The sequence below is a fragment of the Spodoptera frugiperda genome, chromosome 20 (assembly GCF_023101765.2).
Source record: "Spodoptera frugiperda isolate SF20-4 chromosome 20, AGI-APGP_CSIRO_Sfru_2.0, whole genome shotgun sequence".
Classification (NCBI taxonomy): domain Eukaryota; kingdom Metazoa; phylum Arthropoda; class Insecta; order Lepidoptera; family Noctuidae; genus Spodoptera; species Spodoptera frugiperda.
Window position 1 is genome coordinate 4,020,058 of NC_064231.1, and position 19,765 is coordinate 4,039,822.

Sequence of the window (19,765 nt, forward strand, 5' to 3'; positions counted from 1 at the left end):
CTACTCCTGTTTTTCAAACCGGAGCCCCGGTAACCCGCTAGGCAGACCGCAGCTCCGGGGCTATTAACTTAGAAGCTAGAAATTTCTTATATCCTAGGAATGGATCATCCCCAAAACAAAGTAGTTTAAAAAATTGATAGAACTTACAGTTTTATTGAGGAAAATGTGTTTTAGTGACAAATAGAAACAAAACAATCGAAATACTAATAAGTAGGCACAATATGAAGCTATTGAACTCCATAAATCATGCAAACGACCAATTAGATTAGCGAAAGAATTTCGACCAAGAAATACCGTATACATGTAGTAAATTAAATAAAATAAATCTAACGAAAGGAAATACAGGGAACGTTGAACAGACCAATTTCGTGAAGTGACGCAAATCCAGTTCAATGGCATTAAAATGTTTCACGCAACTGATTAAGTATGCATAGGGGCTGTTGTGAGCTATCGTGAACGTCGCCACGAACGCTTTCAAGAAAACCTTTAAGGTGGATGGTTCTCAAAATTTTGGCTCATGGGTACTAAGTAATTCATAGCCTCTTGTAATGCTTAGTTAATAGAGGTGTAGGGAGTAACGTTGTAGTTTTTTATGGTATAAGTCGGTAAACGAGCTGACGGATCACCTGATGGTAAGCAGTCGCCGTCGCCCATGGACACCCGAAACACCAGAGGCATTAAAAATACGTTGCCGGCCTTTTGGAGGTTAGGAATTTAAGAGTTGTTGAGAAATCGAGGATTAGGAAGATTGAAAAGGGGAAGATTATTTATCACGTGAGATTGTACGAGTACTGCTGGATTATGGAGCTCTCTTACATTACCAAACACCACGGAGAAAACAAAGTAAGACAAAAAAAAATCAAAATGTTTGGACAGCAACACGAACAACTTTCTTAACTAAACATTGAGTACCACTGTCTCACCCGGTGCCCGTGGTAATGAACCTGTGATATTGGAGGTGCCTGAACTCAGATAAACGACGCGATATTACGAAGGTCTTTGCTTGTTCCAACCTGTATAATTAGTCTAACATTCTACTTACAAGCACTTTTCAACTTAATGTTATACTCAAACTTATATTTTTGGTTTCTCACATCACTCACTTTTTTCCGAGCCTTAATTTTTTACTTGTCATGTTGTTTAAAAGCAAGACCTTGAAATGACCTTAACTTTCAGACTTGGTTATTTACTTCACGAAACGTGTAAGATTTTTATGGAAGATAAATTATTAATTCAATGACTTCTTCCAACGACTGCATCCAGAATTAGAAAGAGCATTTATGTTAAACTCACCGTTTGCGCTACATGGTCTATCAGATGTTTACTGCACGACTGGCGCAGTGGCACAACCAGCTACCGGCAATTCTTTGTGTGATCCATAAATTGTTGTTCCGGGTCTGGGGGTCATGTGCATGTGAACTTGAATGTTTGTAAACGCACCCACGACACAGGAGAAAATCCTAGTATGTCCACGTAAAAAAAACTATTTAATGGCAAAGCATAATAAATGTATCTTATAATTATGAACTTTAAACACAGAAAACTATTTACAGTTTGTAACACTGTCCAATACTTTTCTAAACCATTGAACTCTGTTAGACTTTACACGTTATAGACACTCCACGTGAGTCAGCCAGTCTTCAACAATTTGGTGAAATGTATTTAGAGCCCTTGAACCAGAACAAAGCGGACGTACAAATATACTCGACATGCCCAAATAGCGACTTCAAAGGAAATATTTGCATAGAAATCCAACAGCAATGCAAGAATGCAACACATCATGCAATCACAGACAGTTGCTTTACCTGATACAAGCCAGGTCAAGGTTTCTTAGGGAATTATGTACGAGTATATGACGTTTGTTATTTGCTTTTTTTATGAACGGATCACCTGATGGTAAGCAATCGCCGCTCATGGACATTCGAAACACCAGAGGCGTTACAAGTGCGTTGCCGGCCTTTTGAGGATTAGGAATTTAAGGGTTGCTGGGGAATCGGGGATCGGGAAGATTAGGAAGGGGGTAATTGAGCTTCCAGCGCAAGCGTTGCGTTCACGTCGTTTTCTATAAGGCAGTGGTATCACTCCAGTCGAGCCGGCCCATTCGTGCCGAAGCATGGCTCTCCTACACTTAAAATCTCTTGTGAATTTACCTTTATTTATGAGCGGTGGCGATTGCTTAAGCAATGGTAGGAGTTACCGCCAGATAATACGTCTACTCATTCACCGTTCCTGTCTCATAAAAATTTAATTAAAATAAACACAAGATGCCATTTCATAGATTGGTTCACAATCAAAAAGACAATTTCATACAAGAAGCCTACAAACAGAACAGTTTGTAACCTTTATTGCTGTTCAGAAAGTTCTGGAGCCCACTTGGAGTATCTGCCAATAAAGTTTGGACCTCAATAGTGCTCCCGTCAACTTCCGGATGGATTTTGGCTCAAGTGAACTTGTTTGTTTGCGTTTAAAGTGCTGTTTTGATCTGCAACGTCGTTGTTGGTGAAATATCTGTAATCTCACAGTGAAATATGTAGTCTTTGACTAAAGAAATATCCATCAATATGGGTTTATTTATAAAACTGTTATACAGGATGCAGATATGATGAATATGATGATGACAGAAAACAAGTTTTTTTTTAATAAGGATTTCAATGGTTTGTTTTATGTAATAATAGTTTGATACTGATTAAGGCTGATGTTGCATGAATAACACGAAAACTTAAACGATTAACGGCGCATTGCAATAACCTACCTATCGGTAGATTTGCCTACCAGAGGTAGAATTTTGACATAAGCTCCATACAAAATGTGTCAAAATTCTACCCCTGGTAGGCAAATCTACCGATAGGTAGGTTATTGGAATGGGCCGTAAGATTATAAAAACAAAAAAAACACTGTTACTCAATCACGTTGACGTCGCGAATAACACGCGATTTTACAATACTTGTTATCCCACGGTAACGCGAGCGACGCCGCTGGCAGAAGCTAGCTGATAATATATAATCAAAGCCTATACCGCAGATTTATCAAATTAAATCGATATGAAGTACATTACGGAGCGGTCAAGGTCCGTCTTCACAAGAATTATGTTTGCGAATAAAGAGCTTGATTGCAGGTACCGTGGATTGATTGATTGCTATTGACCAATGACTGGCCGTTTTATCGATAACTTTATTATTAGAACCAACGGGGTGTACTAGTTAGGTTTCTTTCGCAATACCTTGAGCCAATTTTCTTTTGAAAAAAATACTGTATAAAACTATAGTAGCTATTTAGATATGAGCAGATAGACAAATAAATTTTGATACATACTTAAATAATCGGACGCCTATCACCCATGGGAGTAAGTAGAGACAATGGAACACCAATTGCTACGAATCTTACATACCTCTTTCGCTTCATCAACAGTCATAAGTCTTTTCATGCATGCTCGTCGGTTAAGGGTAGGTACTTTTAATTTGGCCCTTCATTAATATATCGCCAATCTGATCGCCATATGTCCGTCTAAAAAGTAATTTTTATTTGTGTCTGCTTTCTCTAATAATACGCTTTGATAGTACGTAAAGTAAGAACCTTTGCACCTCTATTAACTTTTTCTTAATGTTTTAGATACCATAAGAAATTGATCATCTATTTCATTTCTAATTCTCTGTGGTTTTCATTATTTTAGCTAAAAAAAAAAAATTATGTCTCGAAATTATCGAAAGTAAAAATGAAAGGACCAACATATACTCAAACCTCCACCAAACGAACATTCTGACAATATTACATTTATAAAATGCCCAGGACAACATGACATCAACTACAAATTCAACAAAATATATCACCGAAAATCGAGCAAGTCGAATGATATGTGTATGTACACACACAAAAGTGTGTATTGTTTGTGTACATATGTGATTTATGTGCGTAAAAACACACACGACCCAGAATAGATATTTACGTGTGTTATGTATGCTTTCGTTTATTTATCTTGTGTACTTTGTGACTGACATTATTGAAGAATAATATTTATATATCTTTAAAGAAATGTTTTTAGTTCCTATTAATCTGTTTACCAAGTAAATCATTAACAGACCGTGACAATCTGGACTGTGAACCTTTTTGGTAGGCTGATCAGCGCGCTTACTCTTCAAACGAATCTTAATGTCGATGCAATTCAATCAAATAAAATCTCAATAGTTATTCAATGTCAACACTACCAATCAAAGCTGTTACAATAGTATTCAGAGGACGGAATATAAAGCCAAACTCAATACCTTTTAGTTTATTCAATATTAACGCAATACGGATGCAATGGGCACTAGTATTGCAACTTATCATCAACATCATCATATCAGCCACAAGACGTCCACTGCTAAACATAGGCCTCCCGCAATGACTTCCAGATAGGCTGGTTGGAAGCAACCTACATCAAGCAGCTCCCTGCGACATTAGTCAGGTCGTCTGTCCATCTTTAAGTGGACGTCTTACGCTGCGCTTGCCGGCACGCGGTCTCCACTAGGCAACCCTTATGCCAACAACTGTAATTCAATAGTATCTACGAAATTTCACAATATCAATGTCGATCGATCGGAATTGAATTCAACACCTACAAAATATAACTCAACTATCTGACATGTATATATAGGTATATATAACAACATAAAAGTCCATTAAGGTATCCTGACACTCCAATACCCATGTCTAATAAATTTCAATCCTATTCCTTCGCAATAAAGTTCTAAATCGATTCAAAAACAGTTGGAGGTAGCTTGATATGCTGTCGTCTGTACTCAAATAACAACCACTTAGCTTAGCACCCCCGTCGTCTCTCGGAACTAACCAATTAAGTAATACAGTATCCCGTGGCTTGTAATTGAGGCAATTTTATCAAATAAGTAAATAGTGGTTCCATAGTTATTGCTAAACATATGGTATAGCTATGAAGTTTTTTCAAAAACGAAAAACTTCATAACTCATTTACCTGGTAACTAGGTATAGGTATAGGCTTTCATTATTTATTATTTTCTCATCATCACCATATCAGCTACAAGACATCCACTGCTGAATATAGGCTTCCCCCAGTAACTTCCAGATAGGCGAATTTCTCTCTTTTAGAAATATCTATTCCTGACAATTCGAACACACAAAATGGTCTATGAATAACAAAATGAAACCACTTTCCATACGATTTCCGCGAAGCGACAACCCTTTATCGAGCGCCCATATAGCCGACAGTACTGAGAGTTCGATGCACACAGCCATCACTTATTATGTAAACAAACCAATAGCCGATATTTATTGCCACAGGAAAAAAAGTTATTTTAGTTCACAACCAATTTATTCTGACCCCTGGAAAAGTACTGACGACCCTTAATCTGGAAAAGTTTAAAGGGTTAACGCGGGGCAGGGAGGTCATTTAGTTTTGGTTACCAGTGGTCTGCACGACAATAACACTGGTCGAAGATATAGTTCGAATAGAATAAGCTCTAAGTACGTTTTTTGTTCTTTTAAAAAAGGAATTCTTTGTCATTCAAATATTTTTAGTCAAAACTGGAATGAACGACGCAAGCATGCAAGAACGAATAAAGACAGGTGCATATAGATCAACTGTATTTTTTTTATCCAATTGTGGATAGTGTTGTTTTACACAAATTAGTGAAGTACTTAGTACTTAGTTACTTCATACACATACATTACGCTAACCACATTTCTCAACCACAATACTCGTATAATAACTATTTCTACACATGTCGTATCTAGTTTTCCATGATCGTGGTACAACCGCGGTGGTTACCGAGGGTGGCACGTGGCCAGCGGTCAGTATTCGCCCCGCGGCCGGCCAGTGCACGCCATGGGACACCACTGACCACTGACCACTACCAACATGACGGACGACATACCAGGTGACTGTGTTCCTATTTTGAAAATTAAATCGACGCCATCATTGTCTTCGATTGCCGCGAATCCTGGCCGTTTTGTGGATATTGTGCTGTTATTGTTTTTTTTATTTTTGTGTTTTTGGACAGGGTTGGTTGTTTTGAAGTAAGTTTCTTTCGTTTCGTCTTTTCGTGTAAAAATGTCCTATTTCACACAGTAGGATGTTTTAGTTAATTTATTTTTCAGAAATTTCGTAATTCCCATATTTCTAACTGTGATTGCACATTAATTATCTTGTATCTACAATGAGTCTTTTATTTCTCCACTTTGCCAACTACATTTGGCTCCTCTTGCCACAAATAGTCTGATTGTATCTTAAATATACATTAGTTCTTCTCTCTCTGGTAAATACAGGCTAGTGAGCAAACTGGTCACAATTAAAATTCATGAAACTTTACAACAAAGTTGTCTGTGCTCTATCTAATAAAAACCCAATTTTAACAATTTCATTGTTTTATTGTAAGTCTTAAACAAATCACTTTGTTATCACAATTTCGTGTTACGTGATTCGTACATTTAGTGCTTTAAAACAACAGCTAAAAACTTTAACTTTGACTTTTAAGAAAAATAATTTCCGTTATTTATTTGATAGAGGTAAGATAGAGTAGTGAGGCATAATTTTACTAACCGACTTAAAAAAATCAGTCGGTTAGTTTGACTTGTATGTATGTTTGTTTGTGCACGATTATCTCGCGTTTGGCTCTACGTATATTGCGCTGGTGTAGTTTTCAGCATAGTATGGTTCAGACTTTTTTTTTTTTTTTTCAGGGTGGAAAATCATCCAATGACTTCTCCCGCCTTGGGCGAGGCGAGAGGGAGTGTCAGACTCTTACTGACTAAAAACCACCCCGTTCCTACTCCTGCCCGTCGAGCCGGAGCCCCGGTAAACCCGCTAGGTAGTCCGCAGCTCCGGATTAGGCATCAGCCCTACTGGGCCCCATCTGTGGTGGTCTGATGGCTCTTTGAGGCGCGCGCAGAACGCGACGCGCCGCACGCACGGGTCTGGTTCTGGTCGGGCGGCGAGCTACCCTTGCTCGCCGTCCGCAGACCCGCACTTACGGTGGCCGGAGATCGTCGCGCGATCCCCGACGCCCGGAGTGTCTCTCGCGACGGCTGGGGCGTGAAGAGGTTCGTTCTCTCACGCGCCCCGCCTCCTCCTTAGCTAGCATGACTGCTTCGCAGAAGGAGGAGACGGCATCCCAGTCCCCCTCGCTACGCACCATGGCTTGTATCAGTGCCGGACGCGAGAGGGCGCCGTCGCCGACCACATCCCTGAGGACACGGCGGTGCTCAGCCCACGCAGGGCAGACCGCAAGCGTATGTTCCACCGTGTCCTCCGGGCGGTCCTCGCAGTGATGACACCCGGGCGTTTCCTCCCGCCCAATCAGAAACAGGAACCTACCGAAGCTTCCATGTCCGGTAAGCACCTGCGTCAGGCGGTAGGTGAGTATTTTTCAGACTTAGGAGAAGGTTATAGTCATATTACCTGAATGAAAAAAACGAGGCAGTAAAGAAAATTGAAGCCAGTTCCCTTTTTTATAAAAAGTTTTATTACAACTCACGTTACATGTTTATGACCCTTTCCTACTTTAAAATACATATTCTCTTCAAAAGTGTTAATGCCCTTTTACCTACTTAGGCAATCAACGCGCTATTAAAATGTCGTCTAAGAATTCTGTATACAATTCGAGGTTCAAACCTAATTTTCGAGTCGCCGAATATTTTAGTAGGTACCACGGACGGTAGTGACGTGCCCCAGCATATAATTACGTACTGAATAATTTCCATTGGTCCTGCATGTTTTTATTTCACTACATGTGTAGCAATTTCTCTGTATCGATTTAAATTATATACTAGGTCAATGGATTGTGCTACTAAGTTGAGTTCATTTTATACATATTTTGTGTGTTTATTGTTTTGGAGTTTTCCGATGTGTGCAGCTTTTAAACTATAATGTGGGTTGTTTTACCTTCTATACATGCATGCTGTATATACCTTTTCACTATGTACTTGAGTGAACTGCTCCCTTGAGAAGACATTTGTAGATAGACAAGTCGTATTTGATGTAGTTCAACTACACCCTTCGTACGAGTTAGGTTTACGTTAAAAGTAATCCAAACGAGAGCGGTTGGTTTATTCAAGCCGACCAATCAGAATGCCAAATGCACTCTCGTTTCGATGAGTACTGATGACTGTTTATGAAGCGAAAGAAGTATGTAAGATTCGTAGCAATTGACACTTCATTGTCTGTACCTACGAAGACATGCCCCATGGGAGACAGACGTGAGGTTATGCTTGTATGTAGTCTAACAATGTCACTTACTTTAATTAATCATTTATTGTACCGCAAAATTTTACTAGACTTCTTTTTATTTATTTTTTTTGCGGGAGGAAAATCATCTAATGAATGAAACGGGATGAAGTGTCAGTCTCGTACTAACTAAAAACCGCCCCGTTCCTACTCCTGCTTTGAGCCGGAGCCCCAGTAACCTATACTTTACTAGACTTTGCGCTAAAATTCATAATTGCAAGCTAAAACAACGTCACTTTTACTAATCCTTAACCTTATTGCATAAAAACATTAATCATATTATAAAAAGCTGTAATAGTTTTCCGTACGTTGCCATGCCTGCCACGTAAAGTAATGCAGGGAGGTTGATGGTGGCATAGTGTGTAATTACCATAAAATAATAAAAGTACTAAATAACGTGACGTTAACCGACGTTGCATGTACGCACTGGTGCACTGCACTCTGTTGTATTTACATACTGAGCTAGTATATGTACCAGTGTCTATGTGAGTATCTAATGGTCAAAGTGAGCCTACTGTATAGGTATAAGGTGCGGGTTTATTGCCGAATAAAATAAGTTGGAAATGCTCCATGACCAATCTCCACGTGTTACGTATGGAAATGTGATCAGTGTCTGAGTATTGTGAACGTTTTACAAAATGTATAACATAAACAGCGAAAAGTGTTATACTTACAAGAAGTTCTTTTTTGGTGGCTGCCCGGCTGCCGCGGAACGTGTCGCAGGTTTGGTCTAGCACGGGGCGATTTTTTGTGTGATCCACAAATTGTTGTTTCGGGTCTGAGTGTCATGTGCATATGAAATTGTATATTTGTAAACGCATTCACAACACAAGCGAAAATCCTAGAGTGGGGCGTGGGGCAAAGGTTTTTTTAGTAAAAAGAAGCGTACCCTTTAGCAATGACAACAACAAACCACTTATTAATTCTAGATTGTGATAAAAGGCTGATTACTTTGCCACAAAGAGCAATGGCCGTTATCAGCTCTACCAAATCCTTTATAATACCTCTTTCATGTAATTCTAGCTTTCTATGGCTTAACAGTCAGGCTATTTTCAAGGCTCACGAAATCCTAAATCTGATAAGCTTAATGACTTGGCCAGGCTATCGAGTAAGTGTTTTATTGGAAGGCCAAAATTTACATAATCGTTAATACTTTGGCTATTTGTAACAATGTTCACAGATTAAATTGACTGATGTCTGCTCAGGTACATATTAAAAAGTATTGCTGATTCAGTTGATGGAACTTCATCACATCATATTGCGTTGCATCCATACAACTATTAGTGTTTTAAAAACGTCTTATGCGTTGTGAAAATACAAATTTTTTTTTAATTACTGAACTAATTTAATTATTATGGAACAAAGTAAATACACCTTGAGAAACACTTATTTTTTGTTTCAATTTAAGATTGAAGGGAGAGATTCTGGCATGGTAGTTTGTTTCATCCTTCTTTGGCAGATTAATGCAAAATAGGCTTTAACAAAAGCGAAATGGCGTGGTAATCATCTTTTAAGTCGAATCAACGAAACCTATCACCAAACAACCTATCATATCTTGTTTTTTTTCTTTTATGGAATACCGGTAAACGAGCAGACGAATCACCTGATAGTAAACAATCGATGCCGCCCATGGACACTTGAAGCACCTTGCGTTTCCTTTAAATTAATAATGACAAAACAACAAACAACATTTTAGGTTAAACAGTGCCACAACACATGTATTAACATTCTATTTAAAACGATTAACACCCAACAACAATTCATGGCCTGCGTCATAACGTAACAAAGGCACAAATCCTGCAATCAAATGTAAGGACCCAAGGACAGCGGATGTTTCGTGACGGCTGACCCATTGTTAATGGCCCTTATACCACAGCTTATACTTTTACTTTCGATAGCAGACCCCCACTACAGTACTACATCATTTGCCTAGCCGTGACGTCATCCAAAATGATTTATACGCAACTGTTTCTAATAATAGCGACGCCATTTTTTTTTTGCTAAATCTTTGTTTTTATTCTAAGGTAAGTGTACGTAGTATGGACTTCAGATGAAAGTTTGTAAGTTCTTGTCATATAAGTACTATGTTATAAATAGTTCGTTGAATAAATGTGTGTCTAATGAGGTTTTATGTCGTAGTGGCCCAGAGGCTTAAGACGCCCGCTTCTCGTACGTGTGGATTCAAAACCTGCCAAAAAAATAAAGACGAGTGCCAATGTGACGTTTTCCGAGTTATATGTAGTTTCTAAATTGTTTAGACTCTACTGACAAATGGTGAAATGAATCAGGAGGAAACCTGGCCTTATAATTTCTAATTATAAGTTTAAAATTGCCAACCCACATTGAGCAAGCGTGGTGATTAATTCTCAAACCATTTTCGTGTGAGAGAAGAGGCCTTTATTCAGCAGTGGGCTTACTGCTGACCAAAGGCCTCTTCTTATAGGCTGATGATGTGATATGTCATGTGCCATTTTGAGTTTGTTCTTCCAAGTTGAACGAAGTTCTACAATGGAGTTTCCAAAAAAGACAATTTCAATCCTGAACTTATTCGGAAAATAATGCTATCTACAAGTACGCAAAAGTAAATATTATAAATCCATAATTTACTCCGTAAATATTGAATGGCTTCACTGTAAAACGGTATTTGTACGCCTAATATTTATGTTTTTATTCACTTAACTGACTATAAGTATCAAATATTGATACTGAACTGAACTTTGACCTATTTTTTCTAACAAACTTTCGAGGTTAAGAGGGGTGATTATAGTGATTACCTTATTTAAAAAAATATTCGAAATATTGGTGTGGAATCCAACTGATTAGTTTCGTTTTGTAGGCGTTTGTTCTTCGTTGTCATTTATTCACTCAGAAACTACTGAACGGATTTAGATAAATCATAATACATATAATAATATCACATAAAGATTGACCGTTTTGTTATTTGGCATTTAACGAATTTGTATATAAGCTTGTAAAAATAAGATTAAATGCCTAATATAGTTTAGTTTAAAATATTGACGTGTTAAAGTGCTATTAGCAAAATAACGCAACAATAAATGTTAAATATTACTTTCTTATTTCCACTTAGACTGTAAATATTATTACTCCGATTACAATCTGTACTTACAAACGCACACATGGAGTAGTTGGGAGTGCCTTTTCATAAAACCTTGCACCGTCGCACAAACTATACTTAGATCTACATGACGTATGACCATGTGTGACTATCACACGGTTACCGCACGAAAATAGCATCATAAGTATGTAATTATAGTATCTTCTACAATACAAGGGCGTTGTTAAGACGTTACAAGTGCGTCGCTGGCATTTTGAGTGTTAGGAATTTTAGGGTTGTTGGGGAATCGAGGATTAAGAAGATTTAGAAGGAGGTTTTCTATCGAGTGAAATTTTCGATCACTCCGGTCGTGCTAAAGCATGGCTCTCCTACACTTAATTTATCTTATTAACTATTACTAAACAATGCCAAAAGTGAATAAACCAAACTTATTTCTTTGAAAAGGTAGAGAGTATTGTATTTAAGTTTGTCAGATAATGTATGTAATCTTGACAGCAACGTAGGTTAGATTTATTATTTTCATAACATACTTATACGTACCTACGTAGCCGCCTGCTACGTAGCGCGTAGCATATATAGGCATTTTATCTTTCCATAAGACCGTGACCTGTTCATGAGAAATCTAAATAAATAATAGAAATTAACAACAAAACCCATGTTCCACAGAAACGGGCGCAGTGTTCACATTCGGCAAGTCTCACTTCGCGGAGAATGAGCCGAGCCACTTCTTCATCAAGAACGACCCCATCGTCGCCATCTCCTGTGGAGACGAGCACAGCGCTGTCATATGCCGTAAGTACATTCTATTAACACGTCACCGCATGTCTCTCATCGGTGACAGACGTCTGAGGGTGATTTCTTATGGACTCAGACCTCGGACGTCTTCCGCTGTCAGTCGAGTCGAAATTGGCCTAAAAACAAAAGAAAGAAAACACCTTTCTTTTTAAGAGTTAAAGTCATAGGCATTTAATCAGAGAAAAGGTAATAAAAATACATATTTTAGGTACGCCATAGATATAATAGGGAGGACTGAGAATTTAAAACAAAACTTAACTTATCCAGTACTTAGACTGCTACTTTGAATATTACCCGTGGTGTTTGACATTGCGTGTTCTTGTTCGATTTTCTAAACAATGTTGTCGATCTTAATGCCCACTGGTCACTGAATCGTGATATCTACAGTATCAATTATCAGACTGTACCTAAGTTAAGTTAGGCTAACGTACCAATGTCAAACTTAATGTCGTCAATTCAGGCTGTTCGAAATAAAAAAAAAACACCTTTTCAAAAAAACTTCTTCCTTCCACACCGGCGCGCGAAGTAAAGCATTAAATTTGTTGTAACAAAAATACAACATTATAAAAACGATAATTTTTTATTCTATATTTAAAAAATATTTTTCTTTTTTTCTAGAAAATGGACGCGTATTTGTATTCGGCGGGAACGCGTGGGGCCAACTAGGCCTGGGACATAAGGACGAGGTGACTAGACCGAGCTGCGTCAAATGGTTGAAGCCCCACAGAGCACTCTTCGTGGCCTGCGGGAGAGCACACACTGTTTTTGTAACGGGTAACTAACTCACTGCATTATTTATTTTGACACGATAATGTGATAAAAACCTGGACTTGGAAATCCGTGCTTATGCAGAGTGGCAACAGCACAACATGTTGCAGATTACATTCCCGCAGGGATTCACTTTGTGTGATCCACAAAATTTTGTTCCACGGATATCGGGACACGATTAGTTCTGATTATTAATGACCATAATCCAGAAAGAACTCCTAGTGTGGAGCAACATTAACATAAAAAGCATTTATTTCAATTAAATATCATATAAGCTCTTTTCAATCGTCAAAATCCAGACTGCACAATTAGCACGGTGACTGGGCAACCGGCTGCCGCGTAACGTGAAGCGGGTTCAATTCCCGCACGGACCAACTCTTTGTCTCATCTTCGTCTCATCCAACTAACAACAAACTTTTGTACCAAAACCAGACTCGAACGCGATCTACACGGTGGGCTGCAACGATGAAGGTCAGCTGGGCACGGGGGACTTGGAGCACCACACAGTGCCTCAGTTCGTGGAGCTTGAGGGAGAGACCGGGCCCATCAAACAGGTGTCGGCTGGCAGCAACCACACTGCCATACTTACTGGTAAACAAAACATCACTAGCTTTTTTTTTGAGGGGGGAAAATCATCCAATGGCTTCTCCCGCCTTGGGCAAGACGAGAGGGAGTGTCAAACTCTTACTGACTAAACACCACCCCGTTCCTTCTCCTGCTTTTCGAGCCGCAGCCCCGGTAAACCCGCTAGGTAGTCCGCAGCTCCGAAATATCACTAGCTAGAGTAAGATCCCAGAGCCAAGACACAACTTATTTTCTAAAGCATATAACGTGCTCAGTAGTCTCTTATGTACTTTTTAATACCTGAATGTTTGTGAAACTTGCCCGGTAACACTTGTGCAAGTACCAGGTGAGAAAGGTAACCACAAATCAAAGTTACTTAACTTACATTTTTATGACTGAGATTTACCTACATATGTTATATTATGCTTCAGAAAATAAGTTGTGTCTTACGGCTCTGAGATCTTGGACTAAGCTGTCCCTATTCTACGTTAACGCAATCGACACGTTTATGACGTTCAGAGCTCTGATTGGCCTGCTCCAATTTAACCAACTAATCAGAGGGCAAAACGCAGTAAACATTTCGATCGCATTAATTACGATTTCGGAGTAATAAACAAATATTATTCCTAATTTCAATGAATAATAATAAATGGCTTACATGTGTGCAAATTAACATGTATAATAAATGTAGATTTTTCCTAAACCAATTAAGAAAAGGTCATTCTTCCCCTTATGGGTTATTCTCACGGAGGAGTGTTCTTGGCCTAATTATAGCAACATTTACTTTTTCTTAATTTAAGTTGCAATTAGTAATAGACTGCACATTTACTCTTCAGGGATAAAATTTTAAAAAGCCTTGTTACACTATAAAATATTCTAAATAACCTTTTTAGTTAATCCCCCTAACACTAATAACACAATAGGGTTTTAGTTTTTGTTCCTCTTAAAAATTGTATTTTTAGCATGCGGTGTGCAGCAAAAAAAAGTGGAATAAAATCTAGAAACCTATTGTATTGTTAGTTTAGCTTGGATTTTCGCAAAGCGATGCCTGATTCTATCTATAACAAAAAAAAAATAAGTCGGGTTTAGAGAAAAGCAAGAAAACAGGGGGCCTACTCCGGTCTTCGAATCCGAAGTTTCGTTTAATCTTCAGCGGTAGGTTTTATTGATCAAGATCAAGTAACTGTTGTAGTCGTTTTATTTTTGATTTCATATCAAAACCTATTTATTTATCTTCATTTCATTCGTTAATTTTTGTTCACAAAAGTTCGCAATAAATAGAATTGTAGTATGCAATCTGCGAAGTTTCGGACGAAACTTCGTTTTTCGTTGAATTAGAGTAGGCTCCCAGGGAAAATCATTGGTGGTGAATACGGAGTTCGCCGGGTTTGCTAGTTCTATACATTAATTCCTCTTGTTACCAGATGACGGTCGTGTGTTCGTGTGCGGCTCCAACACCGAAGGACAGCTGGGCCTGGGCGAGGACACGCGCTCCTGCGTCAAGTTCACTGAACTCAAGTTCATGGAGAAGATCGCCTTCGTCGAGTGCGGATACTATCACACTGTGTTTATTACTGGTTAGTTTTTTTATGGAATAGGAGGCAAACTAGTAAACGGGTCACCCGATGGTAAGCGATCAGCGCCGCCCGTGGACACTTGAAACACCAGAGGCGTTACAAGTGCGTTGCCGGCCTTTTAGGGATTAGGAATTTAAGAGTTGTTGGGGAATCGGGGATTGGGAAGGAAGGTAATTGGGCTTCCGGTAATCTCACACAACGAAACATAACGCAAGCGTTGTTTCACGTCGGTTTTCGGTGAGGCCGTGGTATCACTCCGGTCGGGCCGACCCATTCGTACAGAAGCATGTCTCTCCCACACTTAATTTTTCTGGTACTTTATCTGTTTATAATCTAAATCGAAATGATAAATTTACCAGTGAATTACACAACTACACAATTTTCATTTCGTTCACGATGCATGGTTGTCGTAGTGACTGAGAACTTGACGTGGATTTGATTCCCGCAACAACAACTTTTTATCAGATTTTCAAAATTATTGCACCAGCTTTATGGGCATAATTTACACTTTATTACATATAAAATACATAATAAAGTCCTAAAAAATATTAATTTAAAAATACTAGAATACTTTTAGGTTACGAGTACAAAAGTAACCTTAAAATATAAAGCATATTCATGTTTTCGAAATACCATATCAAACGCCATGTACAATTAAAATGATATATGTATAATTATAATCAGTCATTTAAACTATAGGTAGATTGATGGCCTTTATAAATTAAACAAGTCATGCGATCATTCAAGAATTGTAACATCCCACCCAAAACATAAATGTGAAAGGCTGCCAAGTTCGATAATATTGGAATGCTTCGCCTATAAAAGAAGTGAGATCTAAATAAGTACCAAGTTCCATACACAGACCTCAGTTAAAAATGATATAACAAGTTGGCAAGTTTTCACACACTTTGTTATAAACCTACTAAACGCAATGAGTCAAGTATATAATTTTCTATTAAAACTTGCCAAGTTATATCATTTTTAACTGAGGTCTGTGTATGGAACTTGGTACTTATTTAGATCTCACTTCTTTTATAGGCGAAGCATTCCAATATTATCGAACTTGGCAGCCTTTCACATTTATGTTTTGGGTGGGATTTCATTTATTTTTGTAAGGTTTATTTTCTTTTTTCTTATTTTACTTTACTTTGACTAAATACAAACCCTCGTAACGAATTTTAGGTCGGTACGACCATTGGAAGATATAGATATTTTTTTTGTTTTAGTTCCTTAGGGGTATGAATTTACACCTTCATTATTTTTAAAACCGACTCACACTTGGCCATTTTCAGATTTTTTCCTTTACCTTGACCTAAAGACCTACCTCCATGCCAAATTTCAAGTCAATACGACCATTGGAAGTGGTCTAGGTTTTTGATGAGTGAGTGAGTGAGTGAGTGAGTCAGTCAGTCAGTGAGTGTATAGTAAAAATAGCGATTTTCTGACGTCAATATCTCAAGACCTACAATAGGTACATTAATGAAATTTTGTATTTTAGATAAGTAAGTAGATCTCGACAGATACTAGAAATTTCATATGCGTAGATAAAATAGATTTTGAGTTATAGGTGGGTCGAACTTGGCCCGAAATGGTTCGTGTAATATAACCCACGGCTGGTGTGTCGGTTTTTTGCTCGAACTTGGCGGACACACTGCCGTGTGTCTAGATAATAATATTCAACCTCGTAGCCCTCGTAGGCCTCGTAGCCGATCAATCTATGCCGTAGCAATTTGCTACGAGCTCGTCAATGCTACGCGGTCATCAATGCTACGAATATTCATGACTGTGCGCTGTTTTGTTATTGTTTGTGTATTATGTAGTCATTTTATGCCGTAGCTGTTTAACAAATAATGTATAGTAATATTTTTTAAACTCGTAGTACTGCTACGAAAGTACTAATAATAGATTAATATTTAAAGTTGCAGTTAGACATTAGAATTAGTTAAGAGTTTATTGTTAGAAAAATAATGTCGATTATTATCGAACAGAGATTCAATAATTCAGTCCACTAGCTCCTTAATGTACAACGAAACTACGTTGAACTAAAAGATACTTCATAAAATATTAAATTAAATAAAACCGTTCCTGTTTTAAAACATTTCACTTATTTATTTATCTCTGCTAACCCCCAACAGCCAAAGGCGCAGTCTTCGTAACAGGAGACAATGAGAACCAAAAACTTGGAATACCAGACAAACCCTCAACGGTATACGTGCCCGAAGTACTACCTCTCACCATACCGATCAAGAGCGCATGTTGCGGTGCAGCCCATACATTCCTCCTCTCCATGGACGAAAGCAAGATCCTGGCCTTCGGATCCAATGAAAAAGGTCAACTTGGCCTTCCCAAAGAGGTGGAACATGTGACAGAACCCACTGAGATAGACATGGAGAAAATGTTTGATGGATACCAACTGAAGCTAGTCGCGTGTGGTGCGATGCACACTGCGTTTGTCACAGGTAATATCGATTTTATTAAAAAATGTACTTGTAAGTTAAGTTAAGGTTAGTTCAGTTTTGTTCTATAGCACGCCGCGAACGGTAAGCAGATTGGTAAAGTGTAGGGTCTTTTAAAATTCGAGCGTATTATAAAATTTGTGTTTATAACTATCTTCATAGAGTGGTATTTAAAAAATATGCATTTCTGTCTCTACTTCCCGTACTGTGTCGTAAATAAATACTCTCATCAGCGCGGCAATAACACACAGCTGCTTATCCAGTATAAAATAATCGAGTGTCAAGTACAATTCGACCTGAGACCTTTTCATAAACACAACTGCGTACGTACGTATTTACTTACATAATATTTGTTCACAAACGCTAAGTGAATATTTAGGAAATGACACACATTTCATTTATTTGAAAGCGTCGTTCCAATTCATCAAAAGCAGACATTTTTACTGACATACATTCGATATCTAATGTAATTGGCTCATTTTCATTGTCACGTCAACACAAATAGTGTCTAAATTGCCCTCGGCGGCGCGGTATGATCAGTATTCGATTACCGTTTGTCGTCGCTGGTCGTATTAAACTTCGGTTTCGTTACAGACAACGGATTGCTTTACGCCTGCGGTGAGTCCCGGCACAATAAACTGTGTTTGGAAGAAATTGACGATGCCGGCAACGCAAACGAGGCAGTCCCCAATCAATACACACCTAAGCGGGTCACTGCTATGAATGGGCACATCGTAGACAATGTGGCCTGCGGCGGGTGCCACACTTTACTGACTGCCACCAAAGGCTCTAACGCGGACTTCACCAACAACGACTTCAATCTCGTCAACGAACAAACTAGGCAGATCTCTTTAACCGAACTTCCACCGCTACAGAAGGTACCAGCCATGAACAAAGCCGAAGAACACTCGCACGTAATCGAGGACATCACGAACTCCAACATTGACGTGCACAACACCGATAACGTGAATGGAAATGTGAACGAAGAGACTGGATCGATAGATTCATTAGAGGCCAACGTCAGCGGCTCCCACATAGTAAACATAAACGACCTTGAGAACGAAAACGGAAGCACGCATGACGCGCCCGACGTAAACACTCAACCGATTGATGGAGAAACTAAAGTCATGGCGGTCATGGAGAGTATGGACACTATGGCTGACAAGGCGGAAAGTAAAGTTGAAGAAATCGTTACAAGTGTTACAGACAAAGTGAATGAGAAAGTGGAAATAGTTGAGGAGTTTGTGAAAAAAGCTGCAGTAGTGCCTCCTGTGATACACGATGAAGCTAAGAAAATACTGGACATTCCGGACAAAATGACAGAGGTAGCAAATTCACCTCCACCGAAGACGCCGATATTACCGGAACTATTACACATTCCTGACTTGAGTCAGATAAGTCCGGTGCTCAGTAAACACAGTGACGATGGGCAAAAAAGTGAAGCGGGACAGTCAGAGAACGAAACGATTCCGTGTGGGTCAGACAAGTCTAGTCCACAGGCGGGTAAGACAAAGACACAAGCTGTGATGCCTATTGTTAGGAGCGAAGATCATATCGACGGCGCTGAAGATGGGGAGCATAACGAAGATGGTGACGTTGTAGTACACAAATCTCCGGAAAAAGGCCGCTTCGCACGCATGTTCCAGACGATCAGAGATAAAGAACACTCGTGTATGGGCAAAGGGAAAGTTATTGAAGAAAAAGTTGTTGGTAAGTTGTTGTTGTTTACGTCACGAGACGTTTGTTTACGAAGCTTGCATGTTGGAAACGATTTATTTTTGCGAGACGACTCCATTTAGTCTTACGGAGATGTGACATGAACGGCAATGTATAATGTAAAATAATAACAGCATATGTGTGACATATGTGCAATTTCGCATAATATCACACCTTCTATTCTCCAAAAAAAAAACAAAATTGCACATACATATTTAATAGAACACTAATTGTTCTCCAGTTTTAAGCTCCGTGTAATAAGTAACGAGCCTATTACAATACGACAATTACAAATTCAGCCCTCATACGAGTACTAGAGAGTTTCTTTTCCTTCGAATTCTTTACTAGACGAATGAAGCAGTCAATGTATAGATAGTAAATACTATAATATAATTTTTTCAGAAAACGTCCATAAAGGCATCGACACAGCCGAGGATGGCATCCACAAAGTTGAGGAAACCATTGAGACAGAAATCAGGAACCAAACCAACTCCAGAACGTGCACGATACTATAATTATTGTTTCCGTCTTCTCCTACATTTAGCTTAAATAAAACCTTTGTATTATTGCTACTTGTTTA

The 19,765-nt window shown here is 38.7% G+C and overlaps 1 protein-coding gene across 1 annotated transcript; it reads left to right on the forward strand.

Annotated features, from left to right (window-relative positions):
* The first annotated feature begins 5,807 nt into the window (after positions 1-5,807).
* LOC118262050 (uncharacterized) lies at positions 5,808-19,753 on the forward strand. The gene is made up of 8 exons (XM_035573151.2): positions 5,808-5,888; positions 11,976-12,101; positions 12,723-12,878; positions 13,305-13,463; positions 14,861-15,013; positions 17,149-17,472; positions 18,064-19,179; positions 19,588-19,753. The coding sequence occupies exons 1-8, from the start codon at positions 5,870-5,872 to the stop codon at positions 19,698-19,700; spliced, it is 2,166 nt and encodes a 721-aa protein (XP_035429044.1). The 5' UTR covers positions 5,808-5,869; the 3' UTR covers positions 19,701-19,753.
* The last annotated feature ends 12 nt before the right edge of the window (positions 19,754-19,765 follow it).

What these genes read in the sequence shown, in the direction of transcription:
- LOC118262050 (XM_035573151.2), top strand. An exon ending in TCACACTGTGTTTATTACTG is followed by an intron (nt 15,014 to 17,148) that starts GTTAGTTTTTTT and finishes AACCCCCAACAG; the next exon opens with CCAAAGGCGCAGTCTTCGTA. An exon ending in TATTGAAGAAAAAGTTGTTG is followed by an intron (nt 19,180 to 19,587) that starts GTAAGTTGTTGT and finishes TAATTTTTTCAG; the next exon opens with AAAACGTCCATAAAGGCATC.